The sequence below is a fragment of the Labrus mixtus genome, chromosome 16, assembly GCF_963584025.1.
Source record: "Labrus mixtus chromosome 16, fLabMix1.1, whole genome shotgun sequence".
NCBI classification, from domain to species: domain Eukaryota; kingdom Metazoa; phylum Chordata; class Actinopteri; order Labriformes; family Labridae; genus Labrus; species Labrus mixtus.
This window is the reverse complement of record NC_083627.1, coordinates 23,879,314-23,901,052: the sequence shown is the minus strand read 5'-3', so window position 1 is coordinate 23,901,052 and position 21,739 is coordinate 23,879,314. Positions and strand designations below refer to the sequence as shown.

Below are 21,739 nucleotides of genomic sequence, written 5' to 3'. Positions count from 1 at the left end.
AAAAACTCTTAAATTATGGGTGGATGATGATAGAGAACATGTTTAAGTGTTGATGTTCCTTTTAGATTCAATGAATGCCATATTTACACTATCTAAAGGGTCATTTCATTTTTCTCTCACTTAAATAATGAAGGGGAGCACCAGAGCACACTGTTCATGTGTAGTTTTGATGAACATGCCATTCAATCGCTCTGAAGATTCATGAATGTGTTCATCAGGGTCAGTCTCCATCCTGAGAGCTATTTTCAGTATACTGCAGAGGTGCAGCATCTTTTTCTTTCAGCCAAAGAGCCAGATTTATCCTTCAAGAGTTGAGAGCAAAACATATATAGAGAGAAATTATTGGTCTTAGATTTACAAATATTATGTTATATGTTGCTTCTTATCTGCTCTTTGTGTTAATAGGCATCAGTTTGCTTACACTCTCACCATATCTTACATTTGACTTTTGTGTGCTCCCCCCCTCTCTTGCTGCCTCTTCTGTCCCCTTCCTCATCCCAGCTCCATGTGGGGGCCACTATTCAGCCCCGAATGGGGTGATTTTGTCTCCTGGGTGGCCTGGATACTACAAAGACTCCCTAAGTTGTGAGTGGGTGATTGAATCAGAACCTGGGCGCTCCATCAAACTCACATTTGACAGGTGGGTGGCATAAATCTTTGATTTGGTGCACTATAAAAGCTCTCCGAGCTCTGAACAGGCAGGACTGTGCAGATTTATCAGAATTTCCATCCATTTGTACCGAAAAGCAAAGATTTAAAAGACTTACAGTTTATGGGTTTCACCAAGAATGAAAATGTAAATATCACAGTCTGGATAATGAATATTGTGGGTTGTATATTTATTAGGAAGGCTGGGTAATATTTTGGTTTATGTTATGTGTTCTCTGAGATTAGCATTGGTGATAATAACAAGACTTTATAAGATCCTGTAAATGAGTTTTTATTGGTTTGAGTTCCTTTTTTTAAAATTGATTTAGTCGTAAAGTGCATTTAACAAAACTGGCTGAACAACCTGTAGAGCGACTAACATCCTCCGACCTCCTAGAGTTCTGTCTCTCTGCAGCATGTGAACTCAATGAACATAAACAAAACAACAAGTATATGGAAGGTTTCCTTCAAGTTATATTCTCAAAAGTCGTAAACTGCACAGTTAAAACATTTGAGCAGCTTTCAGAGACAAATTGGTCACTGGAGCAATTCAATAGCAGCCATGATTTTTATGTCTCACTTCAATGATATAGAGGATGTAGATGCTGATGATAGATACAGTAGGTGAAGAACTTTAAATGTATTTTGAATTCTCCTAGGTGTTTTAAACTGTCAGTTTTATTCCAAAAAGTGGTTATCATCATGGTGAACTTTTATTTTTGTTTTGCAGGTTCCAGACTGAGCTGGGTTATGACTTTCTGGAGATCCATGATGGACCAAACCTCTTGTCTCCTATGGTTGGCTCCTTTAATGGCACCCAAGTGCCCCAGTTCCTATTCAGCAGCACCAACTTTCTGTATCTGCTGTTTACCACAGACAACAGCAGATCAAATGTGGGCTTCAAACTATTGTATGAAAGTAAGTCAGAGACATATAAACCATGTTTTTGGGCTATACACTGGTGGGTGTGCATCCAAGAATACTAAGCTGACTTTAAAATGTATTTTCTGTAGATTTGAATATTAAAGTTACACTTACAGCAACCCCTAACGAGTCAGAGGGTTCAAACTACTGTAGTTTCAAAGCATGGTGCTTTATGTGGACAACCAAACAATCTGATGGTTTTAGATTATACTGATCATCTAAACTCAGCTATAAAGTCTTAATTCTCATCCAAAACGTTTACAAAGTTTAACCTTTTTTTCCAGGTGTTACAGTCGACAGCTACTCGTGCCTGGACCCTGGTATCCCTGTCAACGGTATCCGCTATGGGCAGGATTTCTCCATCGGGTCCACAGTATCATTCGGTTGTGATTCTGGGTACAGATTGAGCCACGAGGAGCCACTAGTATGTGAGAAGAACCACTGGTGGAGCCACCCTTTACCTACATGTGATGGTAAATATGAAAAAGATTACCTCTCATAAAGAAAAGTAATGTCAGGGTCTTTATAGGTGTCCCTCACTCTTCATCAAAGCTCTTTTTATTGCAGCAGTGATCACATATTTTGTAGGGAGCACATACTGACATGACATGGTACAAGGTCAACTTGCCTGCAGTCTTATTTATGATTCAGTAGTACACTGATATTTTGGACCACAAAATCCTTTTTTTAAACAAATACAATTTCCACATGTCAAATTTTGCCTCTCTTTATACTAAATAATAAATGTAATTAAAACTTATTTTTGATAAAAAAGTAGGAAGATATCCATTTAGTGTCCACACCAATTGTTTTATACCAAATTATACAAGTTTTTAAAGAACAAAAAGGGGCCTAGGTGTGGGGAAAAAAGATCAGAAGTGGAGCCCACCATCCCTGTATAGGGAGCTGAGTCATAAGGAACACGTTGTTCTGCGACAACACAAACGCACACACACAAACACGAGCAGGAACACACACTTGGGTGTATGCTGGGGCCATTTGCAGGGAAGGCTGCTGTGTCTGATAGGAGATGATTTGAGGAGAAGATTAGAGATCTGTGGGCATGTAGTGTGTGTGTGTGCACTGTATGTCAGCACTTATATATGTACTTGTGCCTTTATGTGTTTGTGTGTGTGTGTGTGTGTGTGTGTGTGTGTGTGTGTGTGTGTGTGTGTGTGTGTGTGTGTGTGTGTGTGTGTGTGTGTGTGTGTGGTGCTTTTATCTGTGTGCCTCCTGTCACCTTCTCTCCTGTATGAACCGTGAACACAGGACGGTTTGAGGTAGGGTTGATGAGAGCCTGTGTTGGCTGTCACCTCCTCTCTCTTCCCCCTCAAATCAAGGAGTCAGGGAAGGGGGAAGGGGAAGGGAGAAGGGGGTGGGTGATGAGGGGTCTCTCTCGCTCTCTCTCATTCTAATCATGTCAGAGACGTAGTGGGAAGGAAGGAGATCAGTTTTGTTGGCTCATTCTCTTGTTAACCATATTTGAATTGCACTTTCCCTCAGATGGGCAACCATTTTCCTGCAAGCACCCTTGGGCATATAAGAATCAAGAGAGCAGCCTGGAATTTGCAGGCTGAATGCTTTTAGGCAGTGTTTACACAGTATGCATCCATACAAATACAGGAACTATTTATTGCTGAGCTTGGTCAGAAATGTTTTGATGATTGAAAACTAGAAACTAGTGCACATAGAATTCAAGCAAGATGGTGCCAGAGGGCAGCCAACCTAATCCTGCAGGATGCTGCTTAAATCCAATTTAGTTTATGTCACGTATTAGCAGATACAAATCAATCCTGTGTTAATAGATATTTGAAAAGATTTCTACATTTTTTAACCAAACTCCTTTACTTTTGAGTAAAAAAAATTAAAAAATTGATAGAAAGAAATTAGAATTCAATCCAGCTGATGAATTCCTCAAGCAATTATGTGAATGAAAGTGAATCAAAATATGATTTAAAATTACTTTTCACACCTTTTTTGAAGTCTGAAGATTAACTTTTTTGGAGATCACTTCATCCAACTTTATTTGAATGAAAGACAGAACAAATTGGAAGACCAGCTAACCGACAGAGGTGGAGAAAAGAGAAAGATGAAAGAAGATCTTAGAAAAAGATAGACAGACGGAGAGAGAGAGGGAGTAACGAGAAAAAATATAAGGGAACTGGTGGGTGTTTCAAATTTCTCACACAGCTCAGCATTTAACATTAAGAGCTTCATGGCAGAAAATAATTCATAATTAATGGAACTTTGCGTGTGTGTCCATGAAAGCCTTTGTGCGTGAGTGAGCTGTGTGTGTACGATATGGGAGCGTGCCCATGTCTGCTTGCATCTATGTACTTGTCTGGTTGGGAAATATTTTTACTCCTCATCCTTGTTTTGAGGTATGCTGATGTTGTACGTGTGGTTCAAACTGTAATGTAGATACTGATGCGTCACTCTGTTGTGGTCTGAGCACATTAATAATGCCTGACCTGCCTGTTTAATGTGATTGTGGTGGCTTTCACCACTACAGAGGGTCTGTACTGATGGTAGTCCTCAGAGATGGTGTTTCTCCGCTCGCATTGAACTGCTTAATTGTCCTGCTCATGAAAACTTCAGCAGAACTTCCAGGTTTGACCTTGTCCCAGGAGCTCTGCCACCGTAGCACTTTTGAGGTAATGTTATGGCATTTTATAGGTTTATTGTAAGAGGGAATGACAGGCCAGTCGGCCAACTGTAAGATGAACCAACTGAAGCGAGCAGGAATGAAGCACCTTGCAACATATGCATGCATTAGTATGCATAGAATGAGCAACAGATTTCACCAAGCTTTCCTGCGGACTTGGTCTCTTACTGCATAACAATGTGCACAACTGAACAGTGAGCAGAGCTTGCAGGGTCATTCTGAGGCCGTACAGTGAAATGTTCAAAATGTTTTAAGTAGTCTTTAAGAAACCCTTCCCTGGTTTGAATGTCACTGTTTTAAGTGACTTGAAATCAATCTTTTGTAATCTCATTCCTTATACAGTCATTACTAACTGGATACATTGGACGTTGGTATACTGGATGCTGTTTGATTGATGTAGTAATCTATTGCTACAACAACGGCATAGTTTGAATTATTTTCTTATTAACACCCTACATTAGACAAAGCAAAACTCCAACTATGTATTTGAAAGCAGCTTTGCAATAACGATAGGCCATGCTGAGTTATACATATTATGATAAACTTGTAAAGTTGTGATACCTAACTGCAAAATAAAAACTTAATTAGCATGAAACATTATGAAACTCAAGCTAATTATCCCAAAGAAAAGAAGCTGAAGTGTACTCTGTGTTCTGCTGGAGAGTGGTTCTATCGTTCAATGCTGCAGAATCAGAATACATCAGAGTATTTATGCACCATCTGTCTGCACCTACAGTCTGATCCTACATGTGGAGGGGCTTTTAGAGGCCTGTAGAAAGCTCCTTTGAGCTCCAGAGCACAGAGTGCTCTTCTAATTATGTGAGAGATGTTTCTGTCTGGTGAACATGCCACACTTTTTACTTGCAGGGGTCACCACGGTCACTTACTACATAGCCGCACATTTTCTGACCTAAACTACATTTGCTTAGGAAAAACAACTGCATATGTGACACACTGTAGTATGGAGAAACCAGAAGAAAATATTGGATGAACCAGGAGGAATCGCTGCCATAGTTAATCATGAGCAGCTGCTGTTTGTCTCAAAGACATTAACTTTAAAAACAGACAAATGCATTATATTTTAAAAATATATTATTCAAGTATACAGTAAAGTTTTACGCTATATGTCATTTTGTTGTGTCTCTGCAACAGTGGAGGGTAAAATAAGAGATTTTGCATCTGACCTTTTTACATCACAGGTTTTGGAGGTTTTCTCTCTTTCTTTCATTTTCTGTAACTATGCCTTTCATGTGGCATTTTGTGTGTGTGTGTGTGTGTGTGTGTGTGCGTGCGTTTGTGTGTGTGTGTGTGTGTGTGTGTGTGTGTGTGTGTGTGTGTGTGTGTGTGTGTGTGTGTGTGTGTGTGTGTGTGTGCGTGCGTTTGTGTGTGTGTGTGTGTGTGTGTGTGTATGTTTTACAGAAGTGAAATTTAAGGTCCACAGGGAAACATTATCTGTTTAAGCCGTCAACTATCTCATGCTAACCTCTGCCTGCCTCCGTCCTCTGTCTCTGCTCATCTTTCCCGCACCCCTCTGCCTCTCTCTCCCACCTTGTCTCTCTCAATCTGTCCAGCTCTCTGTGGCGGCGATGTTAGAGGTCCCTGGGGTACCATCCTTAGTCCCGGCTATCCAGACAGCTACCCTTCATCTCTCAACTGTACCTGGACGGTTGAAGTCAGCCATGGGAAAGGCAAGAGACACAAGCTGATTCATACGCCCTAATAGAAAGAGACAAGTCGCACACACAGCAGTGCAGCTGCTGCTACAAAATCACAAACCTTCATTCCATTGGATTCCTAGAGTATTTTGTAGTTTGTTACATATCTAAAGAGACATATTGACATTCATATTTTTATTTGTTACATGTTTGAATTTCTTTTAAAATTCAAATAAAGCTAACATATATAATTCCTTTTGTTAAATATCATGGTGTAAGGTTATCAATACTAATTTAAATTGTTTGGATACTGAAGAGCTGATAATATAACAGACTTCTAAACCTTTTAACTGAACGTCTTGTGTTTGTTTGTGTGTCCTTAGGAGTTCAGTTTCAGTTCAATTCTTTTCATCTGGAGGACCAACACGACTACCTCTTGGTTACCGAGAACGGGAGTTTTGTGCAACCACTGGCTCGCCTGACCGGGAACGAGTTGCCTAGCAACATCAATGCTGGTCTCTATGGCAACTTCAAAGCTCAGCTCCGATTCATCTCTGACTTTTCCATTTCTTACGAGGGCTTCAACATAACTTTTTCTGGTAAATAACTGTACTATGGTTGTATTATTATATATGTATTATACTCATGTATTGTACTTTTTTCCCCCTTGATTTATAAGTTAAAGAAGCTTTTGTTATCTTCTTTTCATATTGGAGAGAAGAATTCTTAATAAGACTGTAAGCTGCTAAAAGATGCAAAAATGCAATCCCTGGCTACTTCTAGACAAGGTGCCAAAATGTATTTTTTAAAGTTGTCCAACTCATCCACAGGCTTCAATCTAATAGGGCACAGCCACTACAGCACTTGGCCTTTTTTAGTTTAGAATATTCAGTAAGGTACAGCCTACCAGGCCTGATAAGAGGTTCTGAGTGACCTTCTTGTGATGTACGTCTTATGTAGATCTTTAATTCAGGTGGGTGTCTGACCTTGTGGAGCTTCTATGTGATCTAAGGGATTTGAAAATGGATCATCCAAGAGTCGATGAAAGACACACAAGTTATTTTCTTCACCTTAGGGACAATGCTAAGTGAGGCAATAGGAAACATTTCATAAGGCTCTGAGATTGTTTCCTACTAAATTCTTGAAATCAGCTAATTCATGATCATGCAGTCAGGAAACAAGATACCTTCATCTTCATAATTGGAGTTGCATACTTGTGCCCCAAGTTGCCACATTTTTGACACAATGTTGCTTTAAAAAAAAAAAAAAAAAAAACAATCTTGCATTGCAAACAAAATAGGATCCAAAACAGTACCTTGGGGAACACCACAGTTCTATTTATTTGTTTGTGTGTTTGTTTTTTAGGAATAGACATATACAGTAGTCTGTGGCTAGAGCACTTGCATTTTGGACAAGCCATAATACCTTCTGATTCGCTTAAGTAAAACATAACCTTAACACAAGAGAGAGGTTATACAACAATACACAAAATGTCATCCATCCTTTAACAACAAGGGGTGAGGAAAAACATGAAGTGGAAATCTGATGTGTTACATTGTGTTATTTAACCATGACCTCCTCCAAAAGCAGGAAAAGGTTAAGGGGCAGGATTATGAGTCCAAGTCTTCATGTGCTCCTCATAAATTAAGTTCGCTGCCGCCCTTTTAGCGCTCTCTCATTGACTCTGAAATAAAGCAGCACTTCAATCTGCGTCTGCGGGACGTTTTATTGCGTCCCAGATGGCATAAGCTGATACTCAGTATGTAACACATGGGAGGTGTCAGCAGAGATGTGACTTGCCAATCTCAACATGTTCAACAGGCTGTGTCATCCGGCAGAACACTCCAAAACACACATCACATCATCAGTCTTAGCACACTGAAAATAAATCTCCTGCTGAGCTGAACACAAATTTCACAAGTGCATTTCGGGACACAGTGAAGTCAACTCGCAACTTTTATTAGTCCACATGCAAAGATTTTAATTTAAATGAAGTGCAACTGAGGTTTTATCACAACCATTGATATTATTAATGGGCTATTTTTTCAAAGAGAGAAATTGTGACCATAAAGTGTTTGCATCTCTCAGTTTACTTTTAATGGTTTGGTCTTTTTTCAAAAATATATGCTTAAGAGTAGATTTTCCATGACTTTGAGAGTGGTGGGTATTGATCTGTTGATTTAACACCATTAGTCGAGGCCACTCTAATTTAATTTCACCACCTCTCACTTACTCTGATGCCACTTACACAACACTCAGCAAATTTGTGTGTTGTTCAAAAACACAAAATAAAGAACACACTTAAAAGTATATTTTCATACCTTGATGTAGTTGTTTTAGCACATTAAATGGTACATGTGCAAAGGACAGTCAGTGTTTTTTTAAAGAACATTACAAAGTGTAGATTCCTAATTTATAATCCACTGTACTGTCATTTTAATATGTATTTATGTATAGGTATGAATTCCCTTTCAATTGATTTTCTGCAGAGTATACTTTGGAGCCTTGTGAGGACCCAGGGATGCCTCGTTTCGGTAGGAGAAACGGCTACAGTTTTGGCGTCGGAGACACGCTGTCTTTTTCTTGCAACATGGGATACCGCCTAGAGGGGGCGCCAGAGTTAATCTGTCTGGGAGGAGGACGGAGAATGTGGAGTGCACCTTTACCAAGATGTGTCGGTATGTTGTTAAGTTACTTCTGCTTTTATTTCTTATCATCGAACCTCCCTTTGGGGAAGAATTGCACTTCCTTTTTCAGTCACCAAGTAGCATGTAGCATTAGCTGGAAGTGAAGTCTGCCTTTTAAAAGGGCTGCCAAGCTATATCTTTGATTGAGCTGACAAGATGTCTTGCTAGCTATCATTATATCGAAATGGTGATAAGTTTGTCTTATTTTTTATTTATTGAAATGAAGATTATAAATGTTTCTTTCTCAAGGATATCTTTTTTTTTTTTTTTTTTCTGCAGTGATCAAAACATATTTTTGGCTACTTTGCTGTCTTGAACTTTATTTAAACACATTAACCTTTGCCTACACTGTGACTAGTTTATCCTTTAGTAAACCATGGCCGTTTTACTTTTGTGGTAAATTTCAAACAGAAAAGGAGCATGTATTGTGTTTCAGCTCTCTCCTTCCTCTGTCCTTGATTGTCTCCAAGATAGTTTTTGAGTCGGTGTGAAAACATTGTATTAAATCAGGAACAAAACTGGCTCTGAAATTGAATAGGAGTTCTACAGTCAGTAATCTGTGTAAAAGCCACATTTATACATGCCAAATTTCAGTTACTGAAGGAACAATAAATGTCAGTGATATTTCTTGGAGGTGAGTCACCAGTGGGCAGAGAGTTTTGGCCTGTTCACCATCCTGTAACACCCTTTTTAATTATGTGTTGCACAATCAAGGACATTATTAGAAATATGACTTAATTTATCAAGCTCTTGGGTGCTTCCACAACTTGTTGAATAACCTGAGGTGGAAAGTTTTGGCAATTCAATCAGAAGACATTATTAAAGAGATATAAATATTCTGAATGACAGGCCTATGAAATGTCTTTGTTAGAATGGCTACGATTGTAAATGCCTTAACAACCCACCTTATTAACCTTAGAGACATATTTTCAGTACAAACATTGTTGTATGCAATATCTTCTTTTTTATTAAGTTTGCCTTTCCAAGATACTTGCGGCTCAAACAGCCTTGGTTAAAACTTCTTTGTAAAGTTTAAATTTCTCTGCTGTACAACAGACTAACAACTAATGAATGGGATGAATGGCCCTCTAATGAAAAGATGATGTAATATTCAAAACTGTATGGACATATTGTGGCTGCGTAAACAGCATGAGGGAAATGTCTATTGGGTAACACTTTATTTAAAGAATGTTGATGAATGTTGTCAATGAGTGTCAGTCAGTCAATTATGTCACTTTTATTGCAAAGTTAACATGGTTTAGGATGTCTTTGACATTACCACGTCATAACAGGCCTGATCATCAAACTTAAAGAAAGTATTTAGTCGTATCTGTAAACATTACATTAACCTGTCATATGTGGTTAATGTTGAAATTGGCTTTCATAACACCATTATAACAGCGACATGAATAATTTCCTTGACCTCAAGTAAAGTTGGACACCAAGGAAAAGTTATTGAGATGTCATTAAGTGTTATGACAAAGTCAAATGATTTTATAACAGTGTCATGAATCATTTCCTTGAACTCAAGTAAAGTGTGACACTTTGGACGAGGTTATTTTGTCTGGGTCAATGTCAAGTTGTTATTACAAAGACTTCCTAAACAATGTCAACTGCATTAAAGATGATACAATAGAACATATGCCACTAAATGACAACATTCATAATCATTCATAAAACATCCTACATGTTAATGACAGGTGTCATATTATGGATATGACAGTGTCATGTCAATCTTATGCATACCACTTATATATAATTTTTTTTTAAATATGTATATTTGTTGTGTATAGTTTTTTAGTGTCTATTACTGCGGTTTTCATATGTCAATTATTTTATAAATGGGTGAAGGACTGGATTTGGATTCAGTGTATGATCGACCGGATCTATAGTAGAGTTATGCACCAAATTAAACTCTGATTCATAACAATCACGTGTCTTTACAGTATAATGAGCAGCAACCAAAAACATGAAGAAGGGACAACATGAGGAGGGATATTAATGCAGTGAGGTCGCACAAAAATACAAGAATGAGGAACTGCTCCATGATCCATAAAGACAAATTAGAAGGCATATTCATTACAATAAAAGGTTTTATACTGGATGCAAAATGTATACATGTCCTCAGCCGTATCACAAATTAATTCATGTCCAGGGTTGGAAACATTATAAAAGGAGCCATGAAAGACATGAAATAAATGAGTTCTCATTAGCTTTGGTTGGACTACATGAAACAATGCTCTTGACATACTGTATATGGGCTGGTACAGAAACACACACATAGAGCCTAGGGCTGCTCGGATATGACAAAAGTCATGATCCCGATCATTTTGATTGATGCTGATATCACGATTGATTTAAACATGATTACTCATTGATTTGACAGCATCTGGATCATATGCAATTATTGAACTTAAACACACTTAAAGGTTCCGAACACTTTGAAAAACAAGCAATAAATGACAATGCCTAAGTGAAAAATATGAATGTAATAATAATAATAATTTATAACAATCAATTCATTAAAATCAATTAACTATATTTTAGTTTGGTGATGTACTCTTGTGGCTAAAATACAACAACAACTACTTTCTAACATTTACCATACGTGACAAAACCTGTGGACAAAACAAGCGTTACACAGCATACAGCACAGTCATTATCTAATCTCGATTTATCTTGTTTTCATGATCGTGGGAGGACAGAATTGTAATTGAAATTGAAACTTGATTCATTGCATTACATATGAACCCCCTTAAGAAAATATCTGTAACTGTGAGGTTTAGAATACTTTGTTTGCTTCTGTTCAACACAGAGACATTGAGAAAAAGGAGACATCAGAATAAACCAAGATGCTATAATGACAAAAACTAAAGGGAAAACTGTGTCCATGAGTCATTGTTTTGCTCTTCTGCACTGTTAATTTATTTTTCCATGTTTGCGTTGACTCTCTCTGGGTATATTAGCAGCTCTCTGGTCATTATCCTCAATCTTAGAATGGTTCCCTGGGTACCACAGAACGGCTTACCTGCTGTTTCAGAAATAGTTTAAAATAAGTCTGATGCAGAACAGGAGCTTACCCAAGAGGATCAATTCTTTGTGCTCATAACTTCAGGGTGTTTGGTAAACAAATGTTTAAACAAATGAGAGTTGATTCAGGTTTCAGATTTAAAACAAATAAAGCGCAAGAATACAATCAAAAGAGACAGCAGTAAATGTTTCAGCACTCCTTCACACTATGAGAAGCGTGGGAATATGCAGAGCCGCAATTCGCAGACATTACCATCCAGATCTTGTTAAAGAGAAGATGCAGAACACAATAATTGAAGATTCCTGCTCAGAATATTTTACACTCCGGTCTTATTTTCAGCTTTCTGTGATGCTGTTTACGTCTTTTTGCTTTTTGTCATCAACGTGCAAAAAATGATAATGCAAAGAGAGGGAGCGGGGGTTTGGTGCAGGTGTTGTGCTGTGTTCTATATTTAGTTTCTGTGTGTTGTGTTGAATTGATGCTGGATGAGATGCACATCACAAAAGGAGGGGCGAAGAAGAGAGAAAGGAAGTGATTCAACACCTCTGATATCTTAGCTATGCAAACGTTTGCTTGTTTGGGTTCGTTTTATAGCATCCTAAGTTATGTAAAATACAGTACTAATCACGTAAAGACACTTTAAGCCAAAGTTGTGCTTGTTAGTATTTTGAAATCTTAAGGGTGTGTTTTGTAGATTTAAAGTATTGCTTTGTGGGTAAGTGTTTATGGTTTTATTTATGGACATGAGCTTCTATTGAGCATGTAAGCAGGGGGAAAGGCGGCACAAGCAGGTGATAAAAGTAGATCAGGAACAGTCGAAGAAGACGGCAGTAGAGTAGAAGAGGAAACTGGGGAGAAGCGTAAAAGGTAGGTTGATTGAAGTGGAGTAGGGTAAAGAAAGCTCTATTCATAGAGCTGGAGACAGAGGGAGAGAACAAGAGTGAGGGAGTTAAAGATTAAAGAGAGAGAGGGTGGAGAGGTAATTTTCTAAATGGAAACTGTAGCAGCTTGATTTATTGACGATATGACAGCTGTAATATGACTATTACACCAGTAGAGACACAGAGAGGGAGGGAGAGAAGGAGGGTGGGAAAAAAAAGAGGAAGGGGACATGGTTCTGCAGATAAAGGGTGTGTGTGTGTGTGTGTGTGTGTGTGTGTGTGTGTGTGTGTGTGTGTGTGTGTGTGTGTGTGTGTGTGTGTGTGTGTGTGTGTGTGTGTGTGTGTGTGTGTGTGTGTGTGTGAGATGTGCAGGGCGAGAATCTTTAGGTAAATTAGTTCCTGTGTTTTACTACCTGCCCATTCCCCTTAAAGGAAGTAGATGGCCAACTACACAGCTGTTTAAGAGGGATATTAAATAACACACACACCTGCACACAAGCACTCATTCAAAGTGTCCATTTAAAGGGGAAAAGGAAGCTTCTGCCGCTTTAAGATGAAGTCTTCTTAGGACAGCCTGTGTTCTCTATCTTACTTTTAGATGCAACTTAAATCTATTCTTAGAAGGGGGGACACTTGAGTGGCATTTCTTGGTACATAAATCCATCATATTGTATGATCTTCTTTCTGTGTTTGCCATTAGCCGAGTGTGGATCTTCAGTCATGAACAATGAAGGGATCCTTCTCTCTCCAAACTATCCAATGAACTATGACAACAACCACGAGTGCATCTACAGCATCCAGGTAAACAAACAAAAGAGCACAACATAACTCAAGATGATAGAGAGGTGAAGATGTGGAAGTGTTAACTTTAAGATCATAGAAATTGCAGACCTCCGACAATGAAATCATTTTTATGAGCAGACAAACGGAAACAGAAATATCCCTGTAGGAGGTAATAACTTTCTTTAAATGTTTATGGAAGCATGTTTTCTACCTTTGTTTGCCTACAAACCTGACTCTGGATTCATGTTTTCTTTAGGTTCAGGCTGGAAAAGGCATCAACATCTCTGCTCGAACCTTTCATCTTGCACAAGGGGATATACTCAAAGTAAACACACACACGCACATACATATATGTGATCTCTCTGTCATTCCTGACATCTGTGTGTAAACGTTATCTGGGCCGATGAAATGATGATGCCTTCAGGGACAAACCTTGAGCGTTAGTAGTTCTTTGTAGTTTTGTAGTTGCACCCGGAGTTAATTGATCTGTTGTGATCGCAGATTTACGACGGTAAAGACAACACAGCACATGTCCTTGGAGCGTTTACGGGATCCTCGATGCTGGGCCTGACGCTGATCTCCACTTCAAACCACCTCTGGCTGGAGTTTTACAGCGATGCAGAAAGCACAGGGGAAGGATTCAAACTGGTCTACTCAAGTAAGCAATCGGAAATATAATAGCAATATAAACTTATACATGCGTACAACCTTAGCAAGTCCAAACCTTACTGTGTTTGTTTGGCTTCTATTTCAACTGAGAATACAGCGCAGGGTATAAAAGAAACATCTTTGTCATCACTGTTTATCTGATTTCATAACAAGTAAACATTTAGCTGCATTAAAAAATAATCGCGCTCTTCGCATGCATGAATGTAAGATTAGCATGCAGAGTTTACAAGCAAGCTTTAGTCGACTAGAATGTTTGTATACATAACAAACTGTTAAATTTTAAACATATCTGCATAACCTCCCAGTGGAATAAACAACACTGCTAGTTGACACGATGATAACATTACTGCAGTGCATGATATAATCATAAGCTTTTAACAAACCAGGAAATACTGCAAGTGTAATGTAGTGTAGTGTTTTTGCTGTTAAGCAAGACAAAAAAAAATAGACTGGACAATGTCAGCACATGAGAATGAAGCTAGTCATCATGGGAGTCATGTCGTATAAGCAATTAAACTCCACATGACAGATGCTCTAATTGCTGACAAGTGTGACACACTTGCTTAATCAATTTTAACTCTAAATGGTTCTCATTTGAGAAACCATCACAGAAGCACCACTCATCACAAGAGGCTTGTCACGTTTGATTAACAAAGCTTTCAGGGGGTTCAGATATTATGCAGGATCAGGTGTTAAAGGTGCTTTCTGTGGTTCACACAGGCACACCCATGTTTTGCATCCCCTCTTAGATTCTAAGATGGAAATACAAAATGAAATAGTTTGACTGGAGTCATACTAAATGATTTGCAAAGGATGTATTATCTCTCTGCTGGGTGAAAGTGGGTTCAGCATTTTTTCCCTACTGCTCTCTGATGCAAATAAAAGTGTGCTATACATCCAAAAATACTTTTTTTTGTGAAATGTTTATAGCTGAATTTGATATAAAGGCTGGAATCCAATAAATCTCATTCACTGAATTATGCATGATGACTTATTTTCTTATACAACTACATGTCAAAGATACAATATCAGATTGGCAACCACTCATACCAGGCGTCAGGAGGACTGCAGATGTGTTCACATTACTTAAAAAAAATATTAGCTCTGCAGATGGCCATTTTTCAAGGATTTAGATTTGCACCTACTGCAGTGTTTCAGGAGATAACTCAAATCCTTGCACACCTCATCTTTCAGGTAAAACTGCATATCAAATCCTGGTTAAGGTCTTATAGGGATAAGCTATTTATAAAACCCCGTATATATCCCCCTCTCCAAAAATGTGCACATGAATAAAAAGAATATTCTGAAGATTACCATGGAAACCGAGCTTAAAGACTGTGATAAACAACATGAAATTGAATAATGCGTATACATCCTCCAGTATCTCTACTAATATTGGTACGTCTCATGTATTTTTTCCCGCTTTTTTTATTAAATTGGAGAGTGCTTAAAAGGAATGTGTGATCTTAGGAAGCTCATAAAAAAGAATACTTTAGTGTGCTAGTTATTAAGGGAGCATTGCTTTGCATCTTAACAACACTGATTTTGTTTCCTGGAGTGTGTCCTTGTGGCTACTTTCGTGAGTGTTTTAAAAAGTACAGATAGTAAAAAAACATTCTCTTTCTTTGTCTCTCTCTCTCTCTAGGTTTTGAGTTGTCTCATTGTGAGGACCCAGGCGTGCCTCAGTTTGGCTTCAAGGTCAATGACCAAGGTCATTTCACCGGCAGCAGCATCACCTACAGATGTGAGCCTGGATACACTCTGCATGGTGCTACCACACTGAAGTGCATGACAGGAGAAAGGAGAGCCTGGGATAACCCTCTGCCTTCTTGTATCGGTATGTGCCCTGCTGCATGAAGCACTTATACACACACACACACACACATACACACACACAGAGATGTATACAAACGTACAGAAATACATACAAAAGAAACTTACTAGCAGTGGGACCTTGAAAAGAGCTCTTTAATAAGTTTGAGAGGGAACTGTTCACAGGGTTTATTGTTGCATCCACTCTCTCTGGTATTCGTGCTGTGTTATTTGGGGTCAATAACTCTTCTACAGACGTTAGAAAATGTATTTATTGAACAGCTGCAGAGTTAACCTAGAACTGTCACAAATATTGGAAGCATTTTAAAAGTAAGTTGTTTTTCACTCTACATTTCTCAAGGCTTAAGTCAGGAGCGGGATATATTCACTGCATAAATATCAGCATAATTAGACAATTTCTTCTCTTCACATAATACTTAACTCTCAAGTGGGTCCATCTAATTTTCCCACAACCCAGCAGCTAGTGCACTTATACCTTTTACAAGCAGTACACATTACTGCACTGAGTCTTTCCCTACACTCTGGTAAAATGTCCCTTGCTACTTTATGCAAAGACCCTTCTTACGGGACGTCCATTCAATAATCTGCAAAGAGCAGCTGGAGGTCAATTTCCTGCGGAATCGCCATTTTGATTTCCATGAGATCACACACTGCGCTAGTTCTGAAATCTCAATAAAAAGTCTATTTATTCAGGAGACTTTACCACCTGGACTTCCTCTCTCTAATTGATCTATTTCTTTTCCTCTACTGGCTCATTTGCTTTCTGTACTTTGAGATTGCTGTGCAATCAGACAAATTCCACACATATGTGCACACCCACACTGGCCCATCTCCTTGTTATTATTTTTGTCTCTTGAATTGTTTCTAACCGGCTCTTTTTTATATCATTCCCTCTCTATAAACAGGGCGACGTGGAGAACCTGTTTGCTGGAATCGTTTCATAAACACATTTAAATCGATTGAATTCTGTCAGACCACTGTATCAAATCAGCGGCAATTTTAGGGAAACAATAAAACTTACTGGGAAGCAACTCCCTTTCGAGTATCAACCGATTTCTAAATATGCCATTAAAACATCATTGCCTTCTTAATTCATTTTTCATGGCTTGAAACTGATGGGGGAAAGCAAACCACAGCTCTGAATATTAATATCAACAAGTCAATAATTGCCTTCTACAGTATAAGCTGTACAATATCAGGGCTGCAGAACTCACATTTATATACACACATGCTCACATATTCCTATGTGTTTTATATGAAATGCTTTGATTTGAATAGATTTTGAGGTATATTTGAAGACTTATACAGTCCGTTCCCTAATTAAACCTGAACAAATGAAAGCATAGACAGAGTGACACACACAGAGGCTGCAGCAGCTGTGACTCAGACTAGCAAGTCCGATATTTTAGAACCTTTTCTTCCACCATTTCTGCCTCTGAACTTTCTGATTTTAGATTCAGCTTAATAAGGCGCTCTCCTTCTCACTATCAATAATGAAAGCCTCATAAAACAAGCTGCTGATATTCCCCTGATTTTATATTTTAGCAGTGACACACGGTGACCTTGGCTAACCTCCAGTTTTAATATTATATTGCTTCTTTATATTACTTGGTAATGTTTCCTTCTTTTACCCCCCTTAGTTCTCTCCATTTTCTCTATCTTTTGCCTCTTCTCTTGCTTTTTTTTTTCTTCAGCCCAACTCTTAATATTGCTCCTAATACTGCAGATAATATATTCAAGTGATGAAGGGAGGGGAGCCTGAGGGAGGAGGAGCACGGGGAGGGAGGGATGAAGATTGTGAAAATATATAACCGAGTGAGACAAAGAGAGAAGAGAGAGTTATTTTCTCTTATATAATGTTTGGGGCCTTCTTAAAGGATGTCTGTAGGATCAGCAGTTTGTCTCTTCTTTCTCTGTTTGTCTTCTTTCTCTGTGCTCAGGAAACAGTGAGAAAGATAGAGGGACATAGAGATAGAGTGTTAACTCCTTTCTTAATCCATTTGTCTCTGTGGTGATCGTTTAATCACTTCTCAGGGGCTGCTGAGGTGGATCTGATTGCCTTGATAAACAATTGCCACGGACAGATAACCGCTTGGCTTGTCATACATCCACTACGTTGCCCAACTGAATTGCTGGTATTTGGGATGTTGGTATAGCTGGCTAGTCAGACAGACACATATATAGTTAAAGGTTGTTTGTGTCTTAATATGTGTGTACATATCAATGGTCTTTTATGTCTCTTACCTGTGTGTTTGATTCCTATAGCGGAGTGTGGAGGTCGGTTTAAAGGCGAGTCTTCAGGAAGGATTCTCTCCCCTGGATATCCATTTCCTTACGACAACAATCTACGTTGCACATGGATCATCGAAGTGGACTCAGGAAATATAGTGAGGTAACAAAGGCCATTTACAAGTCTTTCTTGTAAAAATTGATGAAACGATACAATTTTAGTGACTACAATAAAATAAATTCCCAAGATTCAGTGCTCATGATCTGTCTAGATATTTGATCATGTATTTAGAGAGTAAAAATTATGAACCAAATTCTGAGTGTTACCGAGCAACCTAAGGCCAAGTTTGGGATTTCAGTTCATTGAACTTGTAAAACACTATATTGAACAAGTGTTTCACAGGTACAAGTTCCAATTTTTTAAAGAGAGTCCCTGCAGTTGTTTTGGGATTTCTTTTGTACCTCTTAATATTTGGTAAAGTTTAATGATGGAAATGTTAAGACTTTAAGAGTCTGGTGTTTCAATTAAAAAATAAAGAGATCTGAGGTCTGCACTGTCGATCATATTATTTTTCTCCCATCTAAATTACAGTCTTCAGTTCTTGTCCTTTGACACGGAGGCAAGCCATGACATGTTGAAGGTTTGGGACGGACCACCTGAGAATGAAATGTCTTTGGCAGAGCTGAGTGGGTCTCTGCTTCCTGAGGGAATCCACTCCACCCTGAACACGGTCGCTGTTCAGTTTGAGACGGATTTTTACATCAGCAAATCGGGATTCGCCATCCAATTCTCCAGTAAGTAAAGCCCAGGGATGTATGCTGAGAAAAGCTTTGCTGATAGGAATGAGGTTATTTACCACTATGAATTCTGTTATTTTATTATTTTAGTCTGTGTGTGAGACTGTGCCAGGTTTACAGGGTGCTAAGGGAACACAGTGCTTTGTCTAGTGGTTCTTCACTTGACATAAAATGTGAATATAATCAAATACCATAATTAAAAGCTTCAATCAGCATAATTGATGTTCTGAAATTCCTCACTTGAATAGCCAGGAATGAGCTTAACAGGTACTTCACAAAACAGAAGAGTAAACAGTTATTTAATTGGTAACGACTTTATGCTCTGAGTTTATGCTTTGTCTCAGCAGCAATAGATACCCAGTGTGACACAGATCTTTATAATTGCTCTCATCTGTTTCTCCTCTTCCCTCTTCTTTCTCTGTGTCCCCTTTTTGTCTCTCTCCATCCAGGTTCAGTAGCTACAGCCTGCAGGGACCCAGGCGTACCGATGAATGGCAGTCGTAGTGGAGATGGCCGCGAGCCGGGGGATTCAGTGTCCTTTCAGTGTGACCCAGGATATGAGCTCCAGGGGGATGACAAAATCACCTGTATACAAGTGGATAACAGATACTACTGGCAGCCCAGTCCGCCTGTCTGCATAGGTGAAAAGTCCAGCTTCTATACATTTATAAACAGGAACACACGATAGATGTTATGTATGCATAGATGGAGTTGTTGATTGTATTACTCTACCTTGCTCCCTTCATACTGCTACTACTAAATGTAAATCATATAAGATTAACTTAAATTGTGAAAATTAAAGTTGTTTAAGTGAAATTATTATTTTGTCCTGCATGGTTGAGCTTTGAATAATACTCCAACTTTATAGTATGTTTGGAACTCATTAGAATGAATAAAAACGTTTCTTGATTTCCCATCTTAGCGCCTTGTGGAGGAAACCTTACTGGCTCCAACGGGTTCATACTGTCACCTAATTACCCGCATCCCTACCCCCACTCCAAGGACTGTGATTGGCTCATTGCTGTGAACTCTGACTATGTCCTGTCACTGGCCTTCATCAGGTAACCCTTATTTATTGTTTAACCATCCAAATCCACTGATTGTTTAACTTGACTCAAACATTGCTGCTTGTTAATAGGGCACACAGTTTGATGTGCAGAAATTCAGTTTTTGTTATTACTACACCAATCTCCTGTTACAAACTATCATGAAATCCATCCTCTGACAGCATTAATGTGTGTTCAATACATTTTAAGATTTTTGGGGGGCTTGTCAAAGAAAATGACTCAATGTCAAGAAGGCTCTGTTCTAACTTCAACTACACAAACAACACCATTTGACACTTTTTTCTTAAAAGTTAAAAGAGTTCTGCAAATGCTCCTCTAATCCTCTCAATTGACATGATTCTTCATTGTCCCCCTGTTTTCCCTTTCTCTGCCCTCCTACCCTACGTCCCTGTCTGTGTTGTTTATATCCATCTCTAGCTTCAATATTGAGCCAAACTATGACTTCCTGTATATCTACGATGGTCCAGATAGCAACAGCCCTCTGATTGGCAGCTTCCAGGACAGCAAACTCCCAGAGCGGATAGAGAGCAGTTCCAATACAATGCATTTAGCGTTTCGCAGTGATGGGTCTGTTTCCTACATTGGCTTTCACCTGGAGTACAAAGGTAAAATGTAATGCCAATACTAAGACAATTTTACAAGATCAGAGGCATCAGCAAGAACAGAATATCCATCCTGTTAGACATTGATTTTTGTCTTAAAACCTTTAAGTCAGTAGGAAATAACAGAGTAAAATGTATCTGCATTATGATAAGGTAAATCCGCTTTGGTATAATCACAATAATCTAAGTTAAAGCAGTCCTCTTTCATTTTGTTTTGACAGCCAGTTTGCAGCGGCCAATTGTTGAATAATAATTTTAATATCCTTTTCTTGTTGCATTTGCTTTTCTTTCGTTTCTGTTTTTCATGAGCAAGGTAACATGGGAAACTACTGGTTAAGGTTTTCAAACTTGTACAACCGTCTAAAAATGTTTTAAAGGCCCCCTGTAGTGACAGGATGTCTCCAGAACGTGTTCAGAAATATTGAATTCTTACATTTAACAAAGACGTCTCCTGAATTATTCCGTAACATCAAATACAAAATGAATGCAATTAAGGCTCCCACACCGCTGACAGTGTGCATCATGCTGATTTTAAGATGAAATAGACGGATTGCCCTCCCTATAAAGTCCCTGTTGAATTAGTGTCTGTTGAAATAGTCTGCCAGAGCATTGAGTTTGATTCACCTGAACAAAAGTATCAACACTGGCTTCATGTGGACTCTGGAATTAAGTCTTAAAGTTGATGCATGGTGGCCGCTAATCTTTTAGGAGGTGGGCCAAAGCCGTAATTTACAAGGTTCATGTACCATTCATAAGCTGGATGATGAAGTTCTGGTTCATCCTCTATCTTCGGCAAAGACAGCTAAGTCAAACAGACTGTTGAAAAAGGCCAACGTAATGCCTGCCTCATTTGATTATAGTGAGAGACTTAGTTATTATTAATTTGAGTCTGTATTTATGTGTGCCTGTCGCTTTATCTTTTCCTCATCCTCTCTCTAACTTGCACACTTGTTCTCTCTTTTTTCCTCTAGCCAAGCTGAGGGAATCCTGTTTCGACCCAGGTGTTGTTCTGAATGGGACCAGGTTGGGGTCTGATTATAAGCTAGGCTCTACTGTTACTTTCTACTGTGAGGCTGGATATGTGCTGCAGGTAAAAATACAAAAAAACACAAAAACAATTGAATGGATGGATGGATGTGTAGGTGGAGGGTTAGTTGGTTGATAGGGGTCACAGGTTGGTTGTTTAGTGATTGGATGGCTGGAGCTTGTTGGATGGATGGTTGCATGTTTATTCAGCTAAACTAGCTGATCAGTTGGGATCCATTTG

The 21,739-nt window shown here is 38.7% G+C and overlaps 1 protein-coding gene across 1 annotated transcript in view; it reads left to right on the top strand.

Moving 5' to 3' along the window:
* The window catches only part of csmd3b (CUB and Sushi multiple domains 3b), a 115,442-nt gene that overhangs the window by 32,554 nt on the left and 61,149 nt on the right, over nucleotides 1-21,739 (top strand). The window contains exons 10-25 of the mRNA XM_061060306.1: nucleotides 502-640; nucleotides 1,379-1,566; nucleotides 1,857-2,045; nucleotides 5,809-5,925; nucleotides 6,276-6,491; nucleotides 8,382-8,570; nucleotides 13,192-13,292; nucleotides 13,531-13,599; nucleotides 13,776-13,932; nucleotides 15,589-15,780; nucleotides 18,042-18,168; nucleotides 18,598-18,800; nucleotides 19,253-19,444; nucleotides 19,726-19,864; nucleotides 20,288-20,475; nucleotides 21,444-21,562. Coding sequence (XP_060916289.1) covers nucleotides 502-640; nucleotides 1,379-1,566; nucleotides 1,857-2,045; nucleotides 5,809-5,925; nucleotides 6,276-6,491; nucleotides 8,382-8,570; nucleotides 13,192-13,292; nucleotides 13,531-13,599; nucleotides 13,776-13,932; nucleotides 15,589-15,780; nucleotides 18,042-18,168; nucleotides 18,598-18,800; nucleotides 19,253-19,444; nucleotides 19,726-19,864; nucleotides 20,288-20,475; nucleotides 21,444-21,562 — 2,525 coding nt within the window. The remainder of the gene's footprint in view (nucleotides 1-501; nucleotides 641-1,378; nucleotides 1,567-1,856; nucleotides 2,046-5,808; nucleotides 5,926-6,275; nucleotides 6,492-8,381; nucleotides 8,571-13,191; nucleotides 13,293-13,530; nucleotides 13,600-13,775; nucleotides 13,933-15,588; nucleotides 15,781-18,041; nucleotides 18,169-18,597; nucleotides 18,801-19,252; nucleotides 19,445-19,725; nucleotides 19,865-20,287; nucleotides 20,476-21,443; nucleotides 21,563-21,739) is intronic.